The following is a 14,573-nucleotide window of genomic DNA, read 5'->3' on the forward strand; positions in this document are numbered from 1 at the left end:
TTAAGTAATGAAGTAAGGGTATAAAGTAGCATACTTTAAAAATAAAGTACCTCCATTTTTTACTTAAGTACAATACTTGAGTATGCCTTTTAGTTACATTGCACCACTGGATATAGGTGATGCATTATAAACAGGACATGGAAATCATGTTTTGTATGATTTAATAACCCTTTTTGGTATCTTAATGAAACATCAGACGACCTTAATTAGTCATTCAGCTTTTTTTTTCTTTTTTTTCTTTATTTATTTGACAGGGACAGGGACCTAATTGATTGACATTTCTGTAAATGCGCCAGAGTTAGCCAACAGGCTATTTTTCATCTGTAGTCCCTGGACAGATGTTGAAAGTCATCCTAAAAAATATATTATAATAAATAATATTATTATTATATTATTATAAATAATATTTATCTTTTTTTTAAAATAATTTACAATGTATTCATTGTATTGATAACAACAATACTTGGTACGTTTAGCCCTTGTGGTGGGAAATAATTTGTTTATTTTTGGTTGTATAAATTATTTATTTTTATTTTTATAAATGCAGTAAATTAGGTGCATTTTGAAACAGGGTTAGGGTTAGGGTTAGCATGTCAGCATTTATCTTACAGTAGTAAGTCAAGTACAAGTACCTCCATTGTTCAATTAAAGGTAGGGTAGGTAATTCACTTCAGAAACACTTTTTGTTATATTCCATGGAATGCTCTTAACATCCCGATAGCAATGAATCAATTAAATGCTTTGACAATAAGTAAATATTTCATCTGTGGAAGCCGTGGCTAAGAAGCTGCTGTTCCTCTTTTTCCCAGCAGAGGGAAACCTTGGCCCCTTTCCCTCTTCATGTCCTCAGACAATAAAAACAAGGCGAAGCCCACACAGGCGGACGGCAGCATCTCAGCGAGCATCCGAAGCTAAATGTGTGAGGAGTGACCCGCTGCTGCTTCCTGGAGAAGGAGTATGGATACATGGCCGCCGAGCTGGGACTAGAGATGTAGGAGCCAGGATGCCGGCCAGATTCATCTCTCGTGTGCTCCTCTTCGCCTCGATCTGCACGGCCAAATCTCTTCCAGATCAGGGAGCATTTGGTAAGCTCGCCGTACGGGGGATGCAGCACAATGAGGAGATGGGAGTGGTTGCTTTTTTATGTCTTTTGTCGACAAAGCGGCGGTTTTCTTTTTTTATACCGATGCACCCCCTTATCGTGCACCACTGCACCCTGAAAGGGGATGGTCGCAGGGGTTGCTTTTGAGGTTGCATCATGGTAGTTTGATGGTATGGGTTTATTAAAATATGAGGTTATATTACACAGAGGGCCACATGAGAGTGTGTGCTCTAATACTGTACAGATGTGTGTATAAAGGCCTTAAATATAGTCTGCTGTAATGTCAGGCCTCACCTGCTGGAACCCAGGCCTGTGTTATTTTCTGCTTTGCACAGCATTGACAGGGTGTTTATCTGTGTGTCACTAAAACACAGGACACCATTATGAATTCATAAAAGCCCAAAATGCATTTGCATGACTAAATATATGAATGTCGATGCACCAGTGTTTGTATTTTGGTGTTTTATTTTGAAGGACATTATGTAATTGCATTGCATTATTTATGCTTCAAGCTATTTTGAACCGCATGGATGGACACATAGGCTACATGCTGGATTGTAACTAAGTACATTTACTCTACTTTATACTTTTACTCTACTACATTTCGTAGGGAAATAATACACGTTTCACTCCACTTCATGTATCTATAGGCTAGTAGAGTGACATTGTATGTAGGCTACGAAACATATTATCAAGCAGTACAATATTATGCATATTTATTTAACTAACCAACAGAATACAAAGAAGGATTAATATTCTATTTACACACAACACTAGTAAGTAATACATATTGCAATAAAAGCCATTTTAAAACAGACAGAAAGGGTCTGTATTTTATAGTTAGTGCAATACTTTAACTTTGAATACCTTCAATGTACTGTACTTTTACTTGTAATGGAGTATTTGTACTTCATAGCCGCTTTATTCAGTTCACAGTTACCAAATATTATCGCTTTTACAAAAAAGACTTGGTCACTTTTTAAAATGTGTTGCTTTGTTGAAGATTAAACTACAAAATGTATATTAACTTCTAAAATTAACTCAATATGCTAGCTACAATGTTAGCAAGCTGCTAACACACTATTCATCTGACAGTAGGCTATAACACATTACAGCGAAGGTATTTGTTAAGACTAAGTTGTACCAGACTTATATTTGTAGGTATAAGAGTATTTCTGCATTGTGGTATTGTAACTTTTATTTAAGTAAAGCTTTTTTTTATACTTCCTCCAGTGTTGACAGAGCCATATTAGAACCTATAAATTGGGATCTTCCAGTCCTTTGTTTGTCGGTTGGGGCCTATTTTTGAATCAATTGGAATAGATTTGGCTCCCCAGCCGCTGTGCCACTGATTACATTGTGAATGAATTGATACCTCAGAGGTGTTTGGAACAGCTCAGCACATCTCTCCTGAGCGGCTACAACAATTCACAAGATGTTGTGAAGCAATTATCATCTGAAGAAATGTACAGTTCTGCTCAGCAGCAGCTGTTAATTACCAGACAGAAAATAAATCAGCAACTATTCAGAAAATGCATTATTTATTTAAGATTCACTGCTTCCAGTGGTCTTTCTATAACAGTACATCAATTAATTAACAAAAGAATTAGCACTTTTCTTCATTAGCTGCACTCCTGTGCTTTTACATTTACAGTTTGGAGATGCCTGTGTAGAAAAGATGCAGTATCCGTTGATTATATTTTAAAGAAAAGGATACAACCTTAAAGCTAAACGTCTAAATTAAAGGTCTGCAACAATTAATGATCAACAAAAGAAACAAAATCTACTATTTTGAAAGCAATTAGTCTTTAAAGTAATTTTATCATGCAAACATTTCAGAAAAATGCTTTTTAAAGCCTCCTAAATATGGACATTTACTCCTTTTCTCTGAATAGTGAATATTTTGGGGTTTTGGACTGACAAAACAGGACATTTAAAGACATCACCTGTAACTTTGATAAACTAGGATGCACATTTTTCAAAATGTGTTTGTTTAGCCCTTAATTTCTTCAAAATATTAGTTTCTTACACCTGCCTTTGAAAACATATTGTTATAAGTTATAATGATTCACCCCTACATTAAAAGTGTTAACACTCCACTAAATCTCAGTTGATTTTGTATTCAAGCATCTGAGTGGGTGAAAATTCCCAGACTCTTGAAGTGACACTGTGACTCTCAGTGTTTGTGTCAATGGAGCTGCTTCAAACGCAGATTGAGGAAATCCTCTGGACACACACACAAGGGACCTTTTATTGAACAAATTATGGTAATAGTTGAGCCTTAACTCATGCACAATGGATAAAGACACACACACACACACACACACACACACACACACACACACACACACACACACACACACACACATACATGCTGTTTATGATGTGAATGCAGCCAGTAGTGAGACTGAGGGAGTTTTGCATGGAGGGGTTTGTCACTAGAGGCCTGGGGGGGGTTTAGAAAACGACAGCTCTTAGCACAGCATGTATCCATGGAAACCTCCCCCAGCATGACCCACATCCACGCTGTCCAAGAGGCGAGATGAAAAACAAAATGTACTGGGGCTGAAAAACACGGGAGGAGCCGTCACATGATGGATCTGTGATGGCTGCGTCTGTAATGACTACAAATATCATAATCCATCCCTGCTGGGAATGATGAGTTTGCACCAGAGGTTTATGAGGTTTAGATACTGAGTGGTGTGAAAGTCCTCGGAGAACCACAGGAAGTTAGTTTTTGTAGTTTTTAATCCTTCGTGCCCGATTATTGTATCAAAATTGGTACCCAAAATAGTCATAACTCAGTTAAATCTAAATGCAAATATGTGAAATATATATTTTTTAATTCAGCAAGACTTTCAGATATCATCATCTCCTATGTCCATTTTGACTAGACATCTTTAAATGTGCTTAGAAATCACAAAATGGATGAATTACGCTCTCTCTTACTGCAGAACTTGCCTGACAAAAATGTAGTTTTTAAGTTTAACACAGCATTAAAGTAATTCAGTGATAGTTGTCTGTACATTCATGGGTACATTGCAAACTGGGGCTGCTATTAGCTCATTCTGTTTACAATTTGCAAAATGTAAAAATAAATCACAGACGTTCAAATAAAGAAAGCCCAGAGAACACGGGAGCTGTAATTCTACTACTGAGAGCACGATCCACTAATACATTCCTTATTCTATCTTTCAATATTTTTATTTTCTCAACTAAATATTGGCAAAAAGGGGGATTTGAGGGACACACAAGTCTTAGTTTGGGTGGAGGGGGATGTCACCGTGTCTGTTCAGCTGCTGGTTGTTTCATGCCAAATTCCCTACAGTTTGAAGGTCATTTTAGACGGTTTACATCATCGCACTGCTGCATAATGATGTTGTCCTTGTAAGACGGCCAAGGTGACTTAAATCATTGAGCCAAACCCAGGTGTAATAACTGCTTTAATACTGCAGTGGAATATGAGTACACTGATTATTTTTCTGCACACTTTTGTTTGAATTATGGGCTAGTGCATTGGAGCAATATACGTCAAAGAGCAAAATATGTGTAAGTATAATTTTAAGTATTATAGTGAAACATTGATGGCCTACAAATTGTTAATGCCTCAAAAATAACGTCAGAATGATCATATTATTCATCTTTCAATTATAATAAGAATAATAATGCAAACATTATCAATCCCTCCAATTTCATGAATCATAAATATTGCAATATCACTGAAAATAATTGCAATTCTTCTTTCTTTGTTTTTCAAATCATGCAGCCGTAATTGTGAAAAAACAATTTCCCTCTGAAGAGATATTTAGCGTGTTATTTTACGTACTGAAACGTGTTTAATATCAGATAATAATTAAGTGATTCATAAGGCAAAATAGCAATGTTCACTGATTCCATCTTGCAGAATTTAACAATATGCAGTTACGTTTTATTGCAAGGTTTCCTAATTAAGTTATCATAACATTTCCTGTCTATCACTAATCCTTTGAATCTGTCTCGATGTTCTTCCAGAGGTGCAAATAAAAGTCCAGGTGTTCGACAACAGCGACCTGTCACCGTTGGCGGGCGCTCATGTGAAATTGCACGGAAACCAGACCGTCTTGGCGTCGACCCGGGCGGGCAGCGATGGCGTCCTGAGAGTCAACTTCCTGTACCGTACGGGCTCATGGATCATCATCACAGCCTCCAAACAAGACTACGTCACCAACTCCGTGCCCTGGCACTCCAGCCGCATCCCCCGTAAGTCTCCGAGGAAGAAACCCAGTTAACTTTATTAAGCATGAAGAGCACTTTCGCCGCCTCTTGTTTTACAGCCTGATGACTATCTGTGAAATCTGCCTCCCAGCAATTATCTCAACTCTGTGCTGCTATTTTCTCTCATTCCACCGATCTGCACGGCTTTAAGAGTCTTACATGGAAATAGTTTGCTCAAAAAAGGTCTTAGAAGAACCTGTTGTGTTTTTCTTTTAAATGTGCATGCTTTTCTTACATTTATAATAACACCTCTAATAAAAAGTAAGATTGTATTGCTAAAGGAGGCTGTGGTTAATCACTTTCTTGTGGAGTTTCAGGCCTAGGCTCCATGGGGACGAAAACGGGTTGAATCCGCATATTTCTCATGCGTATAGCCCTTTAAGCTCGACGACGCCGTAACGGAAACGTAGAAACAGACCCCGCAAACGACAACGGGTCCAAAGGTGGATAGATCTGGGAACGGAGCGCTCTGGGGGGTCCAACGGGGCCGTGGGGTCGCCTATACGGTCATCCGTTTCATAGCCCCGCCTCTCCCCACCTCTTCCCACCTCTCCGCGTACCCCGCATCATTGCTGATGTGTTTCGTTAACAACAACAATAGCTATTTTAATTACCTCTCAAACTACCTAAACTAGTTATAAATATGTTCATTTTTACTGTCTGGTCACTCATTACAGGATCAGCTGCTGCATGAGACAGACACTGACGCTGTCAGAAAAGAGGAAAAAGAGACAGGCTCTGTGTATTTGATGATTATATATCATTATATCGTCGTTATTCATTTGTTTTAAAGCTCAATAAATAACAATGAAGACCTTTGACCGGCACTTTTATAATTTTGTCCGGAAGATTTAAACTTTAACACACGTTGACCGGCGAAAAACTCTGCCCGGTTCCGTCGGCCCCCACCAAGGAGAATAAACAGAACTGCAGCCATGACAACCATTCTTCTTCGCTGCTTTTGTGGAGGAAGTTGCTGCTTTTGTGGATGAAGTTACAGCGCCACGTACAGGTTCGGCATATGTACTGCAGCTTTTCCAGCGGTTGGATGTAAACGGAGCCGTCTCGTGGAGCTTGACACAATCCGGTGTATATTGCGTGGGGGCGGAAGGTTTTTTGCGGTTGCGTTTGCGTTACTCCGATGCGTTTTGCCGTATGCGTTCCCTTGGAGCCGGGGCCTCAGTGAGAACCATTAAACCTGAAGCAAACACTGTTGCTAGTTTTTCAACATATAAGTGTTTATTTAGCAATACATTATGAACTAATAATTGTATCTTAAGAGGGTCCAGGTCATATGAATTATATTAATTATATCAGGAATTATCTTCATATATTACTGGAAAGTACTACCAAAAACAATGAGATATATTTTTGTATATTCCTTTTAATAATTTATTTTAACTATTGTTTTCCCCTTTCCATTTTAATGTTATCTATTTCTAAAGGAATATATATTATCATGTGAGGGTTGTTTAATGAAGAATGATTTGCACTTCTTTATTGTTTGTCTCCCTTTTTAAAGGAAAATCATTCAAAAATGTAAATAAAAAAACACTGTTAATCTCTAAACCATATCTTTCTGATATCCTGATACCTTAAAGAGTAACACAAGTAATATATTACTGATTAGCTCATATATTACTTAATCCTTAATTAAGTTACAATGACTCAACTCTTCAAGTTCCATTTTGTGTATCAGTCATTTAAATCGACCTTGAAAAAATCCCAAAATGTGTCATGATGTACTTTGCAGAAACTTTGTTGTTGCACCTGGAAATCTGCTGTGTTAATCTTTTTCTTTCCCTTTTTTAGTGTATGCATCAGTCAGCCTGTACCTCCTGGTCCAGAGGCCAGGAACACTCATCCTGTACGATGACGTCCTGCAGGTGCTGTGTGGGTCCCCAGGTAAAGAAAATAACACATTTATCTCCAAAAACCCGCAATAAATGATAAATGAAGTTGTTAATGAGCGCTCATCCTGTCATACCTTGAATTTATAAATCATTGTTAGCCTTCTCCAAGGATTCACATCAATCAAAACAGACCATTTTATAACATTTAGACCTTTTTGGGTAACAGTTGTCCTATTTTGGGGTCTAGAGAAAGTGAGTTTCACACGTCAACCGTTACCCTGTCAACACATCTTAAATTAGTCTGTCTCCTGCAGAGAGTGAAGACAGATTCACACCCCTCTTCTCTCCAATGTGTCTACTCGGGCCTCCATAGATTTTACTGCTTCACATTATCATTATCATGACCCTGTGCCATTTGTGCTGCTATCACCATAGCAACAGCTGTAGCAGAATGCTTTTTTCTAACAGTTTTTACAAATAAGCTCAGTCACATCCACCTATTCATAAAAAAAAAACAAGCAGCTACTTTGATAGAAATACTGAGGTGTAATGATAGACCATCTTCTCATTGAATATGTCTGTAATAACGACAAAACAAAGAACTTATTTTATACAACACTTTAGGTCTTTCGGGGCGTGACGACAAATTCTTTGTGTGTTTTTTACATCTGTGATTTTGCATGATAAACCTAGAGTTTAATCCCAGGTCAACGTACATTGAAGTTAAACGGTCTTAAACTAATTGTCTTCAGTAATTGTAATGTTATCTTAAAAGTATCCTTGTATCTTGTCTTAATATTTGTCCTTGTTGATGTTACAAATGGAGCTGCTGTGATATAAGAAACATTTCCGACTTTACCTGAAAACAAAGTATTATTGTATCGTATAGTATTGCATCGTATCAGATCGTATCAGATCGTATCACAACTTATCGTATTGTATCAAATGTTACCGTAATACAATGTACCATATTCCACGTATTGTACCGTATCCTATCGCATTGTGTCGTATTACACCGCATCATATCGTATTGTATCGCTCTACATCAGGGGTAGCCAACATGGTGCCCGCAGGGGCAACGTGAGTTCTAAAAATAGCTCGCCAAGCAAATCCAAAATGTAAAAAATACACAAAACAAAAAAGGAAATGTAATTAAAAGAATCTACCCTATGCATAAACGAAACCTCAATCATAGCGAACTCTATCTACTTACTACAACTCTATATCTACACTCCTCCTCCCCCCACCCCCACAATGAATATCGACTGATCACGTTCTTGCTTGATTTGCGGGACCAGCGTTGCAGTCGGGAAGAAAAGCAATGTGGCACCTCCCTGCTGATTTTCCTTCTGGCAGAATCTACACAACACATCAGCCCCATTGAACAGCCTAGTCGTGCCAGCCTATACAGCACATGAGGGGCAGAGTTTTACTCTGTGTGTTGCAACTTGCATATTTATTTATTGCACTTGACGCACACACACGCATGGCGTAATTTCCACTGGGGACAGGGGGGACATGTCCCCCCCCACTTTTCGAAATCCCGTTTGTGTCCCCCCACTTTACAAATATGTTTATTATTTTTTAACGCAAGCCGTCATCGCCACGGAGGAGCACACAGCCTCTGTGAGCGAGCGAGACAGAGAGCTAGGGAGAGCACACCTTTATCTATTTAATATAGATAAAGTAAGAAATCAATCCAATGTGTATAGGACAGTAAAAAAAACAAAAAACTGTTTAAAAGGGGAGTGATTAGTAAAATATGCATAAATGAAAAGAAAGAATGCTAACTAGGTAACATAAGATAATAATAAACAAGTTCAAATGATTTGTTATTGGTTGTGATCATATTCTAAAGATGTTTGGATTATTGAAAAGTATACAGCTCTCTTTCACATGAGTGTTGAGAGCTGTATCCATCAATTCATGTTGTGCTCAAAGTGCACCAGATTGATGCATTTCACTTCAACATTTTAAAAAAAGGGTGCATGCCCCCGGACCCCCCTAGGGGATGTGAGGTCCACCCCCAAATAAAGCAGGTTAAAATAATTTAATTGCATACATTTTCTTTTAGTAAACTCTGAAAACGGGTCCCACAGACCCAAACAGCACACAAAGGTTAAAGGTGAGCATATAATGATGTTAAAATGTTAAAATGTGCTAAATACTGCAAAAAAAGAGGAGTAAAAGTAGCCCCCGACTTGTTTTATTTTTTGAAAGTAGCTCTCCTCCTCATGGTGACCCCTGCTCTACATTGTACCATATCGTGTCGTATCGCACCGCATCGTATCGTATTGTATCGCATCGTATCTGTCAATCCCTAAAAACGGTATATTTACACCTTATTAAGAGATGAGCTGGTTGCAGAGTTTACTCACTGATGTGTTTCTCTGCAGGAGGTCGTAACCAGCCTCTGGTGCAGCTCCAGAGGAAGTCCCTCCAGCTGCCGTCAGACTCCAACTACACCGCTCTGTCTGCTACGCTGACCACGGCCAGGACTCAGTATGAGATCGGGGGCTTCCCCTTTCTGCTGGGCCAAGAGACCAACAGCTCAGGTAGGAGAATAATCAGCCTGGTGTCCTTAAATTGCCTTCCCTTCACATGAAACATGTTTTATGGGGAACTTGTATTTTGTTATATTTGTATGATTTATGGGCCTCAAAAGACCTGCACCATCATGTTTTTCTTACACAACAGTTTACAGATAAAAGAAGAATTAAAGCTGATATTGTTAAATGTGTCTCTTCAGGTGCAGAAACTGGATGGACAGACTTGACGGCTTTGGCCTTGGTCAGCATTCACCTCTTTGACAAAGATGGCCGTGAGATCCAGGTCTCAGATCCGATCCACGTCTCGGTGCCGCTGCCGTCCGACACCCGCAACAGGATGGCCACCAGCGTGCCTGCTTGGCTGTATCAGCCTAAGACAGGTAATGGAGGCACACAAATTGTATTTTCCTGTTTTTCGTTTTACATTTTTTCTTGTGAATGATGATAACAGTGATGGTTATTTACATTCCTGCAGGATTGTGGGTTCGGAACGGGACGGGTTACATCAAAAAGGACGGCCAGCAGTTTGTGTGGAACGTGGTGGTTCCTCAGATGGGATACTGGTTAGCCGCCTTCCCTTCATCTTCAGGTACTGTAACCCATTACAGCCTCCACTCTACTGTTGGTGCTGCTTTCATCTTTAGTGTGGCTGCTTTGCCAGCAGATGTTGCTGTATGTCTCTTGGGATGATAGGAAAAAGGGAACTCAGACTGTAATGTCTATAACAACATATTAAAATCGGTACAGGGAAATTGTATGGGGTGTTATTCTCCTCATATACAGCTCTGTTTGAGAGAAGCATTACATATAGAACATTTTGTCCCTGGAAGAAGATCAATCCCATAACAATAAAAACCTCCCACTTAAAATGATGAGGCTGGTGATATTCTACTACATGTACTGTGTCTTCTAGTAATGTGTGTGTTTAAAGCCATAGGGCTACATTTTTGTCCAAAAAACGATTAAAATCACATCAATGAGTCACACTCTTGCTTCATTACCATAAACACACAGTAGTTTATTGTGGCCGTGCTGGAATAAATAGTCTGTTTTTGCTTAAAAAGGTTACTATCTGAGTCAAATGACCAGGAAGTATCACATTTTCAGCTACAATTGAGTTGGATAAATGCTAAGGACGATACTTCAATGCTTATTTTCTTATCTCCTTTGGTAAAGGGTTGTCCTTTTCTCAATACTGTCCATCTTCTCTACCCTTGCTACAGTACATCCAATAGTAGTAGGTTTTTTATAGCAACTCTATTTATTACACAAGTTACAGAATCAAACAGAATCACACTTCCTACGATCGATGTTTTGAATTGATCTATAATTAAAGAAATAACGGGGATGAGGAAGTTACTTAAGGCTTGCAAAATGGTGCGTTCATTTAAATTGTAGGACAGCATTATCTTTGGTGAAGTGTGGTCCAGTATACCTTATACTGGGAGATATCAATGCACCATTTGGCCATCAATACCATCCGCTGTCTCTGTTTAATTGTACATTTAGGATAAATGACACCTCTTAGTAACAAAGTCCTCACATACATCTTGTTGTCTGCATTGTCATTTATTTTACTTTGACGCTCTCCAATGAGGTTACAGGAAAATGGTTTGGAGAAAAAACATACATGTAATGTTTTTTGACTATATGCTGAAGAAAAGAGGGTTCAATGCTTTATTTCTTATTTCTTTAGCATAGGGTTCACTAGATCATACCTTATTAAAAAAAAAAGGAGCTATTTCAATCCCACAATTCCTTGGGGCAGCAACATTTAAAGCAATGTTAAATCATTGAATAATAAGGTAGACTAGTGTGAATGCAGTGAGTTTTAATAAGTTCTCCTTTATATCTTTCCTTGAACTAGTGATTTTAATCAAGGTCAAAGGAAGGTTGCTAGGAAAATACGTCATATTTTTTCATATGAAATGGCAGCAGTATTGATGAAACACAATGAGTGATTCTTGGATTCATTCTACCTTCAATTGTGTTGCAGGGTTGGGTCTGTCTCATCCAGGCTTGAGGGACATCACCACCTACCACACCCTGTTCCTGCTCTCCATCCTGGGCTCGCTGGCCCTGCTGGTGCTCATCCTGCTCTGTGTGCTGCTCTACTACTGCAGGTGTGGGGAGCGTAGGCGCAGGTCTCAGATTTAGGTTTCTATTAATAGCAAAAATCACAGAATTTTGGTGGCAATAATTGATGAACCCTGGTTAAATATTAGATCAGACTCTTCTTGTAATCCACATAAGATAACAGGTGTTCCGTTCATTTCTGACCTTCAGTGTCTGTTTACCTTATAGGCGGAAGTGTTTAAAACCTCGTCGCCAGCAAGGGAAACCCCACGCCGCAAATCTAAACGGTGCAAAAAGAGACCAAGGAACATCTACTTCACGCCTAAATCTGATCTGCGGAAGCCATGCTGAGTCCGGCCCCTCAAATGACAAATCTGAGATGTCCCCATCTCGAGACTACCAGAATGCAAGGGATGACTTAACCAAGCATGTTCCAGCTCACATGCTTCGACACGCAAAGGGAAAAAATGCTCTCGGTCCCCAACGAGGTGAAAGCTTCCAAATGAAGGTTACTCGTGCCACAGAGACCAACAACCTGGACAACCCTTTGCTGCATGAAGACTACAACCGGAGCTACAGCCCCATGGAGATCAAGGAGTCTGAATATCACCGACACCACAGCGCCAACGACAACCGAGGTTACGCTTCTGATCCCCCGTCCCCGCCTCGCTTCCAAGGGTATGTGCCAAACCAGAGTGACAAACCCCCGGAATACTCGGCAGCAGCTGCAGACAGCCTTGCCAGACCCACGTCCCTCAACACCCAACCGGGCCAGATCATCTTCTGCAGCTCCATCGACCAGATGAAGGAGAACATGTACCGGAGCATGGTGCCAACCCTGGTCATCCCTGCACACTACATGCGCCTGCCCTCCGAGTTCTCCAAAGATGGCAAAGACCAGAAGGACCAAGACAAAGATGGTGCCCAGATGGGAGGAGGCCAGCAGCACCATCACCACCACTCCCAGAAACAGCAGCAAGGTGGATCCCAAGGTGACGACTCTGAAGACCCGAGCTGGGCGTCCGACTCCTCCGGTGGACCTGTCACCATCCCGGTGCTCTTCAATGACTCCACCATGGCTCAGATGAATGGAGAGCTGAAGGCTCTGACTGAGAAGAAGCTTCTGGAGCTCGGTGTCAAGCAGCACCCAAGGGCGTGGTTCATCTCCCTGGATGGACGCAATAACGCTCATGTGCGCCACTCCTACATCGATGCTGGGAATGACCTCGGTGGCGGCGGCGGTGTTGGTGGATTCTTGGGTGGCCCCAGCAGCGGGCGAGAAAGCAACCTCGAACCACCTTTGGAGTCTCAAGAACGGAAGTTAGCAATGAACCGGAAGGGAAAAGACGAGCGCTGGGGGACGGGAGGAAGGAAGGGCCAAGGTGTCAGCAGCAGTGGAGGGAAGTGTTACTCCAAGCTGGCGTATCCCGACCACAGCGAGCCCAGCAGCAGCGAGGGACGCCCGGTGTCACCCGAGGAGAACTCCCTTACCCCTCTTCTCGATGAAGGTCCGTCCTCCAGAGGGTCCACCATCCCCAGGAGAGGGCGCAGCCGCGTGAACAGCAGCCGCAGCAGCAACAGTGAGAACCGCCGCGACTCCATGACAAGCCCAGAGGACGACCCCGACGACAAAGAAGAGAACAAGAAGAGCCCCTGGCAGAAGATTGAAGACAGGCCTCTCATGGTGTTCCACCCCAGGAAGTGAGCTGTTTGAGTTTTCTGACATTTTTAACAATCTTTTCTTAAGGGGGAATCTTTCCACAACAAACTTGGAACAAGATGTTTTCACAGAGAGAGATCACAATAAGCACAACCATGCTTCACTGATCCATTTAAAGCAGGGGTGGGGAACCTCCGGCCCCCGGGCCGTATACGGCCCGCGAGACCATTTGGTACGGCCCTCGAGGTCATTTATAAACACACACAAAAAAGAAAAAAATTAAAGAAATCTAGACCGCAAAATAATTAAACAAGCGAGTGCCTGTTTTTCCTGGCCACGGTCAGGGTCCTTGAACACAACATGAGCCTAACATGTCATCACGTGGTATATGTCTCGTCTGACAGGGGTGCAGTTCTGACGGAGAGCACCAGAATGTTGCTCCGGCACTTCAGAAATTGCAGTACCCATAAGGAGCCGTACACATGCCACAGTTTCTGCGTGGCTGTGTCTTTAGTTGAAAGCCCAGTGGCGATCTGTTCATATGTCATACTGATCCTACAGTCAATAACTTTGTTGTTATTAGCATCTGGTTAGCTAGCTATGCTAACGAATATAAGAAGCTTTTTCTACAACCAATGAGGTAAAGGCACATCTTTATATGATCATTATAGTTGTAAAAAAATAAGAGAATAAAGTAAACAGGTATAAAATACTATATGACAGTAAAAAAAAGTTGTTATTAATAAACAAGAATACACTTTAAAAGGGGAGTGATTTGTAAAATATCCATAAAGAAAAAGTAAATCTGCTTAGAGTTCTGTTTCATATGGGTGTTGAGAGATGTATCCATATATCTTAATGTTGCTATCAAAGTGCACCAGATTGATGCTTTTAACTTCAACATTTAAAAATCTTCCCGGGGAGCATGCCCCCGGACCCCCCTAGAAGAGGTTAGGTCCCCCCCCACTTAAATCATGTTCACATGGATAGGAAAATAAATACATTTGCACACATATTGTGTCCATATCTTTCTGTTTTGGTGGTCATGCCACAACCGTGCACGTGCATGCATGTGCGAG

The 14,573-nt window shown here is 40.7% G+C and overlaps 1 protein-coding gene across 2 annotated transcripts; it reads left to right on the forward strand.

Annotated features, from left to right (window-relative positions):
- Positions 1-870: 870 nt before the first annotated feature.
- On the forward strand, positions 871-13,833 carry LOC117473953 (protein FAM171A2). Of its 2 annotated transcripts, none has more exons than XM_034119920.1 (8): positions 871-1,085; positions 5,114-5,341; positions 7,169-7,261; positions 9,606-9,764; positions 9,959-10,138; positions 10,234-10,347; positions 11,755-11,902; positions 12,063-13,833. In XM_034119920.1, the coding sequence occupies exons 1-8, from the start codon at positions 1,004-1,006 to the stop codon at positions 13,537-13,539; spliced, it is 2,481 nt and encodes an 826-aa protein (XP_033975811.1). In that variant the 5' UTR covers positions 871-1,003; the 3' UTR covers positions 13,540-13,833. The 2 variants fall into 2 exon arrangements, with proteins under 2 accessions (XP_033975811.1, XP_033975812.1); XM_034119921.1 differs by having other exon boundaries at positions 11,755-11,881.
- Positions 13,834-14,573: the final 740 nt, after the last annotated feature.

This window comes from Trematomus bernacchii, unplaced genomic scaffold, assembly GCF_902827165.1.
Source record: "Trematomus bernacchii unplaced genomic scaffold, fTreBer1.1, whole genome shotgun sequence".
Lineage (NCBI taxonomy): Eukaryota > Metazoa > Chordata > Actinopteri > Perciformes > Nototheniidae > Trematomus > Trematomus bernacchii.